Raw genomic sequence first — 13,958 nt, 5'->3', positions numbered from 1 at the left:
TCTACTGTCTTAGCAAGACCGGGAAAGCAGTCAAGCTCTAGGCAAACAAGAAATTATTTGCAATGACTGAAAGATCAACAAAGATTTGAAGGCCAAAGTGGAATGTTGTAACATGCTGGAGATTGAAACAAAAAATAAAAAAAAGTCCTTCCCGTAGCACCTTAGAGACCAACTAAGTTTGTTTACTGGTATGAGCTTTTGTGTGCATGCACACTTCAGATATCTCAGAAAGCCCATACCAATAACAAAGTTAGCTGGTCTCTTAGGTGCTACTGGAAGGAATTTCTTTATTTTATTTTGTTTCAACTACGGCAGACCAACATGGCTACCTACCTGCAACTAGAATGCTAGAGATTGTGTCACTGACCTAGAGAACAACCTGCTCTTTTGACAAAGCCTGATCCAGATGCTATGGTTTCTTTTGCAGAGATCAGCCTCTAGATAGAAAAAGCAACATGGTTTGAAATGTGACACTTATCGAGCAACTAATGCAGGTAACAGTTCTGAAGTGGTCAGTTGGTTCACATGTACCAACAAGAAGACTGGAGCTAAACTTCAAATGCTACCAAGGACATGCTTCCTCTGGAGATCAAATGACATGATAACAAAGCACTCCAAGAAGAAAGCACTCCAAAGGAGAGAGTTGAACTGCCATCCTATACCTCTGTAAGCTATGCATGGGAGCACAGAGACCCCAGATACAAGGAGAAGCTGAATGCACCTTAGGTTTCCCCTCCCAAACTGCCCAGTGCCCAACCTAAACTTTTTGGAAAAGAGAGAACAGCAGCCGGCTCTTGTCTCAATTGTATGATCTTAGTGATACAGTACTATTTCATCTTCTTAAGGGGGCCCAGATTTGACATGCACAGTGATTTATCTGTGTGCATCTGTGATTTGGTAAAATAGATATTTTCATTTGTGCCCCCCATAAATATTGAAATATTTGATTAAGAAAATGCTTTGTAGTCTTTCTGTTCTGTGCAATTTAAATTTTTTCATGTTCTCCCTTCTTTTACACCTGCAAAAGCCTTGAAATGAAAACAAACAGAATTGATAAATGTTTAAAAAATGGCACAGTCAGGTGAATTGGCTCTTTTTGGTCATGCTTACTACTACTACTAATATTCCATAATTCTTTTCTTATTATGTATTTATTAATTTGCACCCAGTTCCTTATCTTCTGTTCCCCATTTCCTGTTTTTTTTTAAAAAAACATTTCTTCTATTTATGTTTCCTCCATTTCTCCCTCACACCCCAAAAAATGTTCCAGAGGTTTACAGCATGATCCTATGCGTGTATTGCTCAGTATTATTTATTACATTTATATCTTGATTTCTTCCATCATGTAACTCAAGAGAGTATACACATGGCTCCCAGTGTTATAAGAAAAAAACTGCTCCCTGTGGCACATCTAAGAGCCCGTATAGAGTCCTTAAGCAGGTTCTCTGTCGGTAGGAGAAAATAACAGAGGCCAACCAGAAAATACAGTGGAGCCTTGGGTTACGTTACCTTCGGGTAATGTAACTTTCGGGTTGCGAATGCAGCAAACCTGGAAGTGTATACTTCTGGGTTTCGCCGCGCACACATGCGCAGAAGCGCTCTAATGCGCCGCATGTCCACGCAAAAGCGGCGTCTCTAGATGCAGACTTTTTGGGATACGTATGGACCCCCGGAACAAATTAAGTTTGTATCCGGAGGGTCCATTGCAGGAGTCAGGAAGGACCCAGTCCCAGAACAATGGTGCGCAAGCCCTTCTATAGACTTTTGAAGTTGCCCACGCTGTAGCCAGAGACCACCCCCCAAAACATCATACATACATCACGGAAGGAGGCAGGCTACAGCATAAATCCTGTCTGGCAGGATACTGATAATGGTCACTTGATTGCTTCACCTGGGCAGCCTAGCCATTCCTTTTGAGATGCTAAATACTTAGTTCCTGAATCCAGGTCACAGGCTCACCCTATTCATACACAATACGCCCTTAAGACAGGATTTGTGAGCAAAGAGACAATGGGGAGGTTTCCCCATTTCCTTCCTTACTGCAGAGAATTTTTGAGGTGGCTGGAAGAGTCAAAATGGCTTCATGACTGTTCCTCCTATACTATTTCAGACATGTGGTGTATATAGTTATGATCATAAATCAACAAGGCAAATACATACATTTGATTTATACATATGAGACCTTAAGGTAAAAGGTAAAGGGACCCCTGACCATTAGGTTGCGGTGGTCATCTCGCTTTATTGGCCGAGGGAGCCGGCGTACAGCTTCCGGGTCATGTGGCCATCTGGTGAACCAGAGCAGCACACGGAAACGCTGTTTACCTTCCCACCGGAGCAGTACCTATTTATCTACTTGCACTTTGACGTGCTTTCGAACTGCTAGGTTGGCAGGAGCAGGGACCGAGCAACAGGAGCTCACCCCATCGTGGGGCTGACCTTCTGATCGGCAAGTCCTAGGCTCTGTGGTTTAACCCACAGCGCCACCTGCGTCCCATATGAGACCTTAGAATTCCTATAATACCAGGCAAAACGTGCCCTACATATTTTTTTAAAAAACCAACATACTGTAGACCCAACCATAAGTAGTCAGGTGCTACCATGAACCCAGAAATTTTTTTTCCAGGAGGTGTTCCCTTTTTTCACCCCCACTCAGGTAGGCCACCTCTTAAAAGCTTTGGTACAAGCACACCTTGTACCCCACAGCGGTCAGTCTGATGCCTCAGTGGGAAGCCCACAAGCAGGCATGCTGGTGATTCCCAACCTGGTGGACTCCCAGGTGTTTTGGACTACAATTCCCATCAGCCCCACATAAAGCATTTAAAAATCATATTGTCAGGAAAGCACTGTTTAATGTCTGGATAAGATATAAGGACCTACTTGAAAATAAAACCCCAAGGTGGTTGTCACCGATGGAAGCGAAGGCTCAGAAAAAGCTCAATATGGAGGCCAAATGGCCGAAATATTGGGAAATTCTGGAACAAGAGGGAGACAGATTGAAATTGCAGAGTTTTGAAAAATTAAAAAATAAAGTGCGAGATTGGCTTCATTATTATCAGATAATGGAGGCATATAATTTGGACAAGAAAATTGGCTTCCAGGTGGAAAAATCAAAATTGGAAACAGAACTGTTAGAACCCAAAACCAAGATTTTGTCAAGGATGTATAACTTGCTGTTGAAATGGAATACTCAGGATGAAATGGTGAAATAGGCACAAGATGTTGGACATAACATAATGATGGCTGACTGGGAACAGTTATGGACCACAGGTATGAAGTTTACGGCATGTAATGCCTTAAGAGAGAATATTATGAAAATGATATACAGGTGGTACATGACACCAGTCAAGCTTGCAAAAATCTATCATTTGCCCGATAATAAATGTTGGAAATGTAAAGAAATTGAAGGTACATTCTTTCACCTTTGGTGGACGTGCCCAAGGATTAAGGCTTTCTGGGAGATGATCTATAATGAATTGAAAAAGGTATTTAAATATACCTTTCTGAAGAAACGAGAGGCCTTTCTCCTGGGCATGGTCGGCCAATTGGTGCCAAAGAAGGACAGAACTTTCTTTATGTATGCTACAACAGCAGCAAGAATACTCATCGCAAAGCACTGGAAGACACAAGATTTACCCATCCTAGAAGAATGGCAGGTGAAGGTGATGGACTACATGGAACTGGCAGAAATGACTGGCAGAATCCGAGACCAGGGAGAAGAGTCGGTGGAAGAAGATTGGAAGAAATTTAAAGACTATTTACAGAAATACTGCAAAATTAATGAATGTTAGAATGATGTCGGAATGAAGTTAAGTGGTTTTAGCAGCAATGTTACAAAGGAGTATGTAAAAATGGATTGTTAACAGGTGAGAATCTAAAGTTATAATATATTAAGTTAAAGGATTAAGATAAACACAAAGAGGGAAAGGATTTGCTGAATTAACTAATTGAACTGGAAAACAAAAAAGGGAGGTGTGAGGAGGTCAGGGAAACAAGTAAACGAAAGACAAGACATGGAAAGATTGATTTGTTTTTAAGTGTTTTTATTTTTCTGTATTTTGTATTTTTTCTTTTTCTTATTTTTGTAATCTTTTCTGAAACTTTAATAAATATCATTAAAAAAAATACAATTCCCATCAGCCCACCTATACGATTCAGGGGCTGATGGGAGTTGTAGTCCCAAAGAGCCGGCAGGCACCCGGGTGCTGGGGCTAAGCTAAGGGGTCCTCCTGAGACACAGAACCAGGAGGACCTGTGAGAGCGTCACACGGAGTGGGGGGTGGGGAGCTGAACCTGTTGCATTTCTACCTGTCACCACAACTCAGAAGAAACTCGCCCTGAGAGGATGGAAAAGGGGAAATAAGACAACAATTGGCTCGTTTTCTTATTTGTCGGCCAAGTTTCCTTTGGGGGTTTGCTGAGCTACCGCCCCCCCCTCAAATGACGGGGCAAATAGTTGGCTGAGGCAAATAACAGCAGCAATAATAAATTCCCTCTCACACACATATTAACATATTCTGTATAAAAATACAGGGAAAAAATATCAAAAATAAATATGGTCGAATTAACGTATTTGGATAGACTTGCGGGTATAAGGCGGCATATAAATTCAATGAATAATAATAATAATAATAATATATCCTGTCCGAATAAGTAATCTAGGCATGTCCACTGGTTCGTTTATTCCACTCCGAGGATTTTATGGAAAATAGGTTTTACCGTTTCATGTACATCGCTTAGACAGATAAGATAGAAATATATAGAGATATACACACACAGCATATGGATTAATCCGTTTATGAAAACGAGCAGCGAGCGCAGCAGCCTCCTCAGAGAAGAACAAAGGCGGCGGCGGCGGCGCTATCTCCATCCCCGGCCTGCCGCGCCGCCGCCTCCCTCCAAGCCGCGGAGGGGCCGCGGTGGGAGAAGAAGCCGACGCCGCTTCCGAGGCGCCGCCGACGCCATCACCCCCGGCGAAGGGGGGGGGGAGACGCGAGAAAGGAAGGCCGGCGCCGCCCGCGCTCTTTCCGCGCTGCCCGAGGGGCCGCGGCGGAAGGCGCCATCTTGTGAGGAGGGGGCGGCCCTCGCTCGCTCGCCTGCCCGCCCGCCCGCCCGCCCGCCCTCGCGTCCTACCTCCTCCTCCTCCGCCTCCTGCTCCTCCTCCTCCTCCTCCTCTTCCATGCCTCGGCCGCCAAGTCCCCTCGCTCGCGCTCCCTCAGTCTCCGCCGCTCTGCGAGGGAGCGCAGCCACCCCAGGCCGCCGCCACCGCCGCCATTTCCAGCCGCTTCCAGCCATGGCAGGTGAGGGGAGGGGAGGTCGCTCGGCTGGGGGAGGGGGGGTGCCCCATTTTTCCATTGACGCCCACCTGTCCGGGCCCCCCCCCGAATGCCTCGCCCCCCCAAAAAATCCAGGTTATTTCTGGGCTCCTTCCCTCCCTCCCCGGCTTCGCCATCCTTCCTGAGCATCCCTTTCGCGTTTCGTTTCTTTCCAGGATCGCTGGTTTCTTCTTGCCCTGTCAGGCCCAAAGCCGACCCGTTATCCTTACACGCCCGCCCAGGTGTCCACACGCCGCTTGGGACCCCCCCCCCTTGACCAAGCATCGCCTTGCCCCAGAATAACGACCCCCCCGATCCAAAAAGGTGGGTCCCGCGCCCACGTCCTTTTGCATCTGCCTACCTCCCCGCCCCCACCCCCCAATATAGCCCATTTTGTTCACCTCTTATGCCCTTCCCTTCTAAATATTCGGAATTTACACCTCTTTTTCTTTTGGCTACCTGGACCAGTAGTTCACGACTTTGCCTTCTTTCTACTCTTTGCATCTCCTGGTTTATAAGGCGCAGTTATTGCAACCCACCTTTTTCTCTGCTCCCCCCCCCCGAATAATCCATACTAACCTTTGTACTGTACACTGTTTTGTGCAATGTTAATAGTTGCAGCATGCACAGCTGTCACACCCTTCCGCGAACTCCTCTTTACAATGTGCCTGGAGTCATTGATTTCCATGTGTGCGTTCACACAAATGTGGTCCCACAGTTGCCCCTTCTTTCCACCTTGGCATCTTCTGCCTATAGGAATCCTGCCTTTCCTCTTCTCCCCACTAGACCCTGATGGTTGCAGCCTAGATACACATATTTTTTCCTCCATGCCAAGCTATAGCATTTGCCGTCATACCCTCTGCCCCTTTTCGCATCTTTTCTGAGGTGAGCGGCCCCTGGTTCTTTTTTCTTCCCACCCCCCACAGCTGATTTGAGTTCTGGCTTTCTACTTGTAGCAACCCGTTTCCTCCACTTATGGGCACTTGAAGTATCTTTCTGTTTATTTTTATATCAACCCAGTTTGTTGCCTCCGTAGCTGTAACTACAAAAGCCTTGTTATCGTATGATATATTCATTCCATCACTTCTGTTTCTCTGTCTGTCTCTGTCTCCCTGATAATGCCTTGTTACTACAGCAGATATTAGCCTCATTTTGCTCCCTTCTTGTTGGTACATTAATAATAGCATTCTAGCCATTCTCTGTGTGATACCAGAGCGAACATCTAGCTAATTACTGCAGGGTTTCTGCCTTCAAATTGACTGTTGGAAAAGGATAAGAGGATTGAAATGGGTTGGTGCCAGCGAGAATCATCCATCTGATTAAAAATGAATGCTTTCTCCCTAACGCACTCCTGGGTGTAACCTCTCCCTTTCACTTGTATGTCCATCTTTTTTTGAAACAAAATGGGTGGCAGACATATAAGGCTTATAAGCCAGGTGAAGAATTTAGGTTAATTCACCTGCAGTGATAGACTACATTCCCTGTCTGGTTGGGACTAATTTAAAATTGATGCAGGGATAGTGTGTTTCTGTAACTTTAACTCATAAACTGCCTGCCTTTCAAACTAGGAAGCATTTATTGTATATTAAAATATTGGAGGACAAGGAATTAACTCTTTCATTGAGCAGCATCATTCAAGCCTCTCCCCAGCTTATAGATAAAATGTATTCGCTAAAACTGAATGACGTAGCTGATACCTACTAATGTTGCTGAATCCATACACGTACTGTATTCTTAAAAGATAGTATATTCTACCAAAGCAGTATATGCACGCTTACTTTTCATCCCTTCATTTTGAAACTGACATAGGTATTCCCCTGCCCTTCAAAGATAAGCTTGGAACACAACCTTGATCTGCTCCTATTCTAGCTATTCTAGCTATTTTCTTTGAATGCCCAGTTCCCTCTTGAAAAGCAAAAGATTAAACAATCAATGAATTTTCTTTGAATGACTGAAATAATTGCTTTTCCTTGTCAGAATTGATTGCATTGTCTCTCAAGGATTCTGGGTCAATGAGTGCTCTGTTGCTGGACAGTTTTTAGCCTTCATTTTAGTCCTTGTTTAACTGGAAAGTTGGAGACTCTGCAGGACTGGAAATGCTGGACAAATACTGAGTGTGGGTGTGGACTGACTATTTAGATTTGTGCATTTTGGGGAGGTGGTGCAAGAAGAGGTGTCAGAGCAAATAATAGATTGACTAGGAATTGAGAGAACATCAGACAATTAATGTATAGAATCCTACCATGTCATGTAGTCCAAGCAGTTTGCTTATCTACACAATTGCCCTTGTTGACTGGATCTTGCACTCCAGCAGCATTGGAAGCAATCTATACCAAAAGAAGAGTCTTCACCCTTGGATGTTTTTTTAAAGGTAGTTGCTAAAGATCATAGTTGATAGGAAGCTTAGTGTGAAATCTTAATTCTTTGGTGGTCTGATGCTAGGAACAAAAGCTATCCTGGAACAACCATTGATGTTTGGTTAATAGACTGTAAACAAAAGGAATGTACAAGAAACTAGATTGGAGGGCAGAAATGGATGTTGCTTGGAATTTTTGTTTTTATCTGTAATTTATACTAGTAAATAGGTTTAGATGCACCATCTTAATACCCGATTAACTTTTAAGAACAAAGATAGGTTACACCTTAGCATGTATTCTTGCTAGCAGAGCGTAATGCCTGGTGAATTGCGGGGTGGGGGTGGGGCACCATACATAACAAAGCACAGTATAAAAATATTAGGATTATAGTCCCCTCTCCCGAATTGTTATTTTCCACTGTATAGTAATGCCTTATGTTATAACTCTTGCTCTACAGCCCACAATGCCAGTTAATATTGGAAGTAGATCTCACTGATTTCAGACGAACTTGTTTCCAAGTAATCATGCTTGAAAGCAGTGAGGATTAACTGGAAATATCACTTCCATCCTCTACAGAATACTAAACTGCGTCCCTCCAACTTTATAGAAACTCAGTGTTTGATTTTCACAGATTCTTCATGAAGTTATATGTAAGCTGTTATAATTAGGTGACATAGGGATCCTGTGTGTGATGAAATATCAGCAGTGTAACTGAAAACTATTGACCTGTTTGGTTATGTAGGCAGTTAGAAAAGTCCGCTCTGCCTAAAATAATAGTGGTTGAGCAATTAACTGTAAGAGCAGGATGCAGTTTTGGTGCAGTAAGTTCTCTTCTGCTGTTGCCTGTGGATGTACCACAGGTCAAAGATGCAGGAGGTGCTTGACAGTCCTCAGTGACTTAAGTGGACGCACATAGAATGGGAAATGTAATGCTAGTAGCATCTCAGCTGTGTAACAACTTAAACACAGTGGCTGCTTCTCTGCATGCCAAGGATGGCTGAGACAGTATAAGTTGTGTTGTGTTTTATTTATATACAGTATTGCTTTTTGGCCCAAAGGTCTCCAAAGCGGTTAACAACATATTAATACAAAAGAAAGATACCACAAATACAATCAACCAATCAAAACAATATAACATAGCAAACCACAAAATACCCATCAGTTACAATGGATATCACAAGAAGATGGTCATATGAAAACGATCTAGTAAGCAATGCTAGGGAGTGTTGTAGGTATTGCAAAAGATGTCAGGGACAGGGCAGGATAGAATGCAAAACACTGAAGGGGAATATGTACACAGCTGCATTTTTGTAGGCTTGTGTGTGGGCATTTTGAAAATGTGAATAATGCATGGATGGCCAGACTTTGCACAAGTAATGTACAAACAATTGACAGATGTTGGGATTTTATTCTTAAGTGAAGGCAGTCTTCCTCATGAAAGCGCTTGGAGAATAATAGTGTTTGTTAAAGAAGCTGTTATGAAAAGCTGTTCATTAAGTTAAAACATACTTTTTTTTTTTTACTCAGAAACTGCAGGAAGAGGATATTAACAAATGGGAATGTCCTGCATGATGTCGAGAAAGGTAGGGAAAAGATTAAAGATGGGAAAATAAAGCTGCATTCCGTGTTCTGTTGCTGACTTCAAAGCTGGAATGGGATGTAAAGAGGAACATGTTTTGACCAGCAGGATTATCTTTGGTTTTGATAAAAGTCTTAGGAAAATACTTTTCCAGCAATTTGTAGAGGAACGAGGACTTTTATTCTCTTCAAAATAACAGAAATCGGGCTATTCACCAATTCTTTGAAAGCTTGAGGTTTGCACAGCTGACCAAAATTTTCTCTTGTGTTGCGCCACTTTTCTAAATAGATCTGCAGCAGCCAGTCTTGCCTCCCAAGTCTCTGCTTCAGTAACATGCCCACCTTCAGATGAAATCTACTGGTTCACATTCTTGTTCTGAGCATCATAGATTCAAATGTTTATTACCAGGAGAGATGTCATGCCCCTCTATAAAAGGGGGCGTAGCTCAGTGGTAGGGCTGGGAAAGACTGCTGCCTGAAATCCTGGGAGGTAACTCCCACATAAGTTGTGGACTTCCTTTACTTTTAGAAAATGTATTGTTAATGTGGTGACAGTGTCAGACCAGGGAGATTCAAGGTCTCACTCAGCCGTGGAGCTCCCTGGATGACCTTGGGCCAGTCAACGTTTTCCTTGTCTTCTATACAGGGGTCTTGTGAGAATCAGATAGTGTGAGGGGCAATGTATGCTACCCTGGGGAAAGGATTAAATTAAAATGTTATAAATTAAACCAACCGACCTTCAAACAATACCTGAGGCTGATTGCCTCTCCTCCTCCCAATATCCATTTCTGGAAACTTGGTGAGTCACTATGCTTGGCTTCTGCAGCTCACTGGTGGGTTCTGATAAATCTAATAAAGATTATTACCATTTTTAAAAGAATTTATCTGGCATTTATTTTTCCCCTTGGCATTTGTTCAACCTGTCTTCTCGTTGAAGGTTGTTGTAATGATTAGATACAACCTTCAGTGTCACGTGAAAGCTATTGCTTCTCTGATAGCTTAGTGATTAGTTCTCCGTCTTTGATCCACCAACTGAATGTGATCAGTCATCTAAATCTATTAGTAACCAATGAGGATGGGGTATCTAACTGAAAGTAGTTTATTCCAGCTGGAGTCACTAATTTCTTAAGATGTATGCAGATAGTATATAGCAGGAGTTAACATGTATAACTGCATACCTTCCTCCTAGGGACGTCCTAGTCAATAATAATAATACTTTTATTATTTATACCCGACCCATCTGACTGGGTTCCCCCAGCCACTCTGGGTGACTTCCAATGTATATAAAAACATAATAAAATGTTAAACATTAAAAAAAACCTTACCTATATAGAGTTGTATCCTGCTGTCTTGGTGAAGATAAATGTGGAGAAAAATGTTATGTGTCGGTCTATGGAATGGATAACCTTTGCAGGAAAGACTGTGTGCTTCAAATCATTTAACTGTTTTTCAGATGACAGCTGAAATGTCTGCTTTTCAGTTGTTGCTGGAATACGTATTGCTGTACTGATGTATAAAGAGTTTAGGATTTGGGGATGAAAGCACATGTGTCACTATGCGAGATCAAGTATTGGCAGGCTACTGGAGTTCAAGCATTATACATGTGAGAAATTCTTAATAGTTTGGGCAACATACTTTCATTAAATAATCTGTACTGTAGCTCCAGACTTTCTAATAGCAGTAGGATAGGTTTGTTATAAGCAATTTGTAGGCAATTTGATTAGAATGCAGTTTGGTTGAAGAAAGGATAGTTATAAATTACCCTAGCTTGGTTATAAATCACACTAGCTTGATTCTGCCAAAGAGAGATTTACATTGATCAGTTATTCTTGCTTTGCTCCACTCTCATTGTTTCTCCGCTGAAAAACTTGAATATATTCAGAAGCATAAACACAGATATTGTAACATTTGAGCACAGAGAAACACTTTAAAATATTTTTGATGTCTGTCAGAAGTTTGTCGCTCATAAAGTTCTTCCTCACGTGTTTTGGAATAAAATATGTGTGTTAACGTCACTGCCATACCTAGTGCTTTGGCAAATAAAATGTCATGCAGTAGGATACTTCTACTGAAATGCTTCCTCCTTGTCTCATGAGCAGGCAGGCTGCTAAACCCAATATGACGAATTCCAGCTGTGGCAGTAATTAATAGCCAAAAAACGATATGGAAATTGACATCCTCTGCTAGCACAAGACATTTTCGTGCCTGAGTTTAAAAAATCCAAATGACACCCCACCTGCTTAACATTAGGATACCCTCCCTTAGAAAGGTTGCCTGTATAAGCCTTGTTGAAATGAGCAAGGAGACGGTAGAATTTTTGTTGTGCATTCATATTAGCTTTTGTTCAGCAAAACATCTAAGTAGGTTGGACTGTATATGTCAGACCTATCCCTGCCCACTGCTGCCCTCAGTGATACCCAAAATCTGCTGCCCTACTTTGTCTAATGATGGTTGCCCCCTCTGTCTGAACTTACTGAAGCTGAAATTCCTTCATTTGCCCTGTTAAGTATTTCATGACAAGCATATTTTAGCAAAAAGACATTAGGCCTCTGTCCAAGTTGTATAATAAGAAAATAGCATGTGTGTGTTGTTGTTTTTTGGTAAGCAAGCTGTTATCCTTCATCCAAGGACCAGCTTGCATAATCATTCTTTAATGGCTCAGTGCCTCTGACCTGCGTTCAAAAATGTATTGTGTTCCTTGTCAAACCTCCATGCTACAGAATCAGGACTGTAGGAAAAGTTTTCAGACTGGATACATCTACGCTACGGCTGCTGTTTCAAGAAAGATGGCAAAGCACAAAGCCAATGGCTTATAGATAGGTGAAGCCATATTTGGTCTAGGGAAAAAAAATGAGATATTACTACAGCTATAGCTAAAGTTGAACAAAAGCTGTACAAGAGCCCACTGGATCAGACTTTGTGGAGGATTCTTAGTAAGGGTTTCTGTGGGATCTGCCAAAAATGTTCTTAAGCTCTCTATATGCAGGTAACTCTTTCTGTTTCAGCATGTTAGTTGGTTCTCATAGGATTATGGGACATGTTTTTAATTGTTCATGCAGATTGTGGCCTCATCAGTACCATTACTGCTTCTGAATGCTGATTTAATGTGCCAGGTGTTGTATAAAGTGCCTAAGTGACAATTATTCCTGCTCAGAGGCTTCTAATCTACAATAGATTATCATGATGGGGACTAGTCAGGTATTGGAACAAAATTGAGTTGGGGAGTGAACAAAATTGAGTTGGGGAGTGTCATGGCAATGGAGAAGCTTGGATGGTTCAGGAAAGGCTATGTGAGATATGGAAAGGACATTGAGTGTGGAAAGGACAAGAAGCTTCAGAAGGCATTCAGATTTGGTGGAAACCCAGCTATGTGGGTCTGTCAGATGGGTTTTGGGTAGTGGGCGCTTTCTGCCAACATTGTCTCTCATGGTTCTAAACTACTTGCTACAGCTATGTAATGGCTTTTTGCACCATATTTCTGTTGGTTAAGCTTCAGCTGACAGGGCCGCGGGTGGCACTGTGGGTAAAACCTCAGCGCCTAGGACTTGCCGATCACATGGTTGGCGGTTCGAATCCCCGCGGTGGGGTGCGCTCCCGTCATTTGGTCCCAGCGCCTGCCAACCTAGCAGTTCGAAAGCACCCCCGGGTGCAAGTAGATAAATAGGGACCGCTTACCAGCAGGAAGGTAAACGACATTCCGTGTGCTGCGCTGGCTCGCCAGATGCAGCTTGTCACGCTGGCCACGTGACCCGGAAGTGTCTGCGGACAGCGCTGGCTCCCGGCCTATAGAGTGAGATGAGCGCACAACCCTAGAGTCTGTCAAGACTGGCCCGTACGGGCAGGGGTACCTTTACCTTTACCTTTAAGCTTCAGCTAAGCTTGGTGTAGACAACTGCTGGCCTGGCTCCCAATGTGGTGCTTGAAACTTGTGTTAAAGGTCCTTCATTTGTAGCCCCCTCTATTAGTAAACGTATATTTAGCTTTAGGTGTAAATGTTATGATCATATACAATGTCGGCACCATAATTTTATTTTTAGAAGATAGCTCTTTGCCTGTTTGCTTTTTTATATTGAATCACTCTGACTTTCACCGATCATTCAATAACTTTTTAAGGCTTGGAACAATGCATCTGTTGTACTAATTATAGTTGGAATTGGTTTTTTTCTGAACACTGTTGTGACAGTTAGTAATTTGTTGAATGGACAGAAAATCACTGTTGGAGGCACTACAGATGGTGGGTCTCCTCAAAGAGGGGGATAACTAACTTCTCCCTGTTACAGATAGGTAGCCGTGTTGGTCTGCCATAGTCAAAATAAAAAAATCCTTCCAGTAGCACCTTTAAGACCAACTAAGTTAGTTCTTGGTATGAGCTTTCGTGTGCAAGCACACTTCTTCAGATACCTATCTGTGATGGGACGATGAGCTGCTTGTGTGTAAAATCCTAGTCCCTCAGAGTTTGGTCAAGTTTGCAAACCTCTGTCTGTAACGGAGCCCCTTAAACATGGCTCCGTCAGTCGCTGGCAGATTCCGACAGTGGTTGCTTTCGGAATCGCTTCCAACATAAAAGCTCCTTAACGGAAACACGTCTTCTGGACTCTCTGCGTGACAGTTTCCGGCGAGGAGTGGGTGTCCCTACAGGAGGTCCTGAAACCTCCCCACTGTTTTCGCTGGAAGTGTCTCTGAGCCATCCCTCCAGCTCCCTTTCCCTCAG

At 42.9% G+C, this 13,958-nt stretch overlaps 1 protein-coding gene across 7 annotated transcripts in view; it reads left to right on the top strand.

Moving 5' to 3' along the window:
• Positions 1–5,120: 5,120 nt before the first annotated feature.
• Positions 5,121–13,958, top strand: part of SLC23A2 (solute carrier family 23 member 2) — an 83,315-nt gene continuing 74,477 nt past the window's right edge. For 2 of the 7 annotated variants that reach the window (XM_081017401.1, XM_081017391.1), the window contains exons 1-2: positions 5,122–5,297; positions 9,197–9,252. Coding sequence is in view for 1 of the 7 variants with exons in the window: in XM_081017400.1 (XP_080873526.1) it covers positions 9,223–9,252 (30 nt within the window). In the remaining 6 variants the exon portion in view is untranslated. Of the gene's footprint in view, positions 5,298–9,196; positions 9,253–9,893; positions 10,047–10,828; positions 10,851–13,958 lie in introns of those variants that run through there. The other 5 variants (XM_081017392.1, XM_081017397.1, XM_081017394.1 and 2 more) reach the window with 4 other exon arrangements.

Source organism: Podarcis pityusensis (assembly GCF_964106645.2).
Source record: "Podarcis pityusensis genome assembly, chromosome: 8".
In the NCBI taxonomy this organism is placed as follows: Eukaryota; Metazoa; Chordata; class Lepidosauria; order Squamata; family Lacertidae; genus Podarcis; species Podarcis pityusensis.
This window is presented reverse-complemented; position numbering and strand designations above follow the sequence as displayed.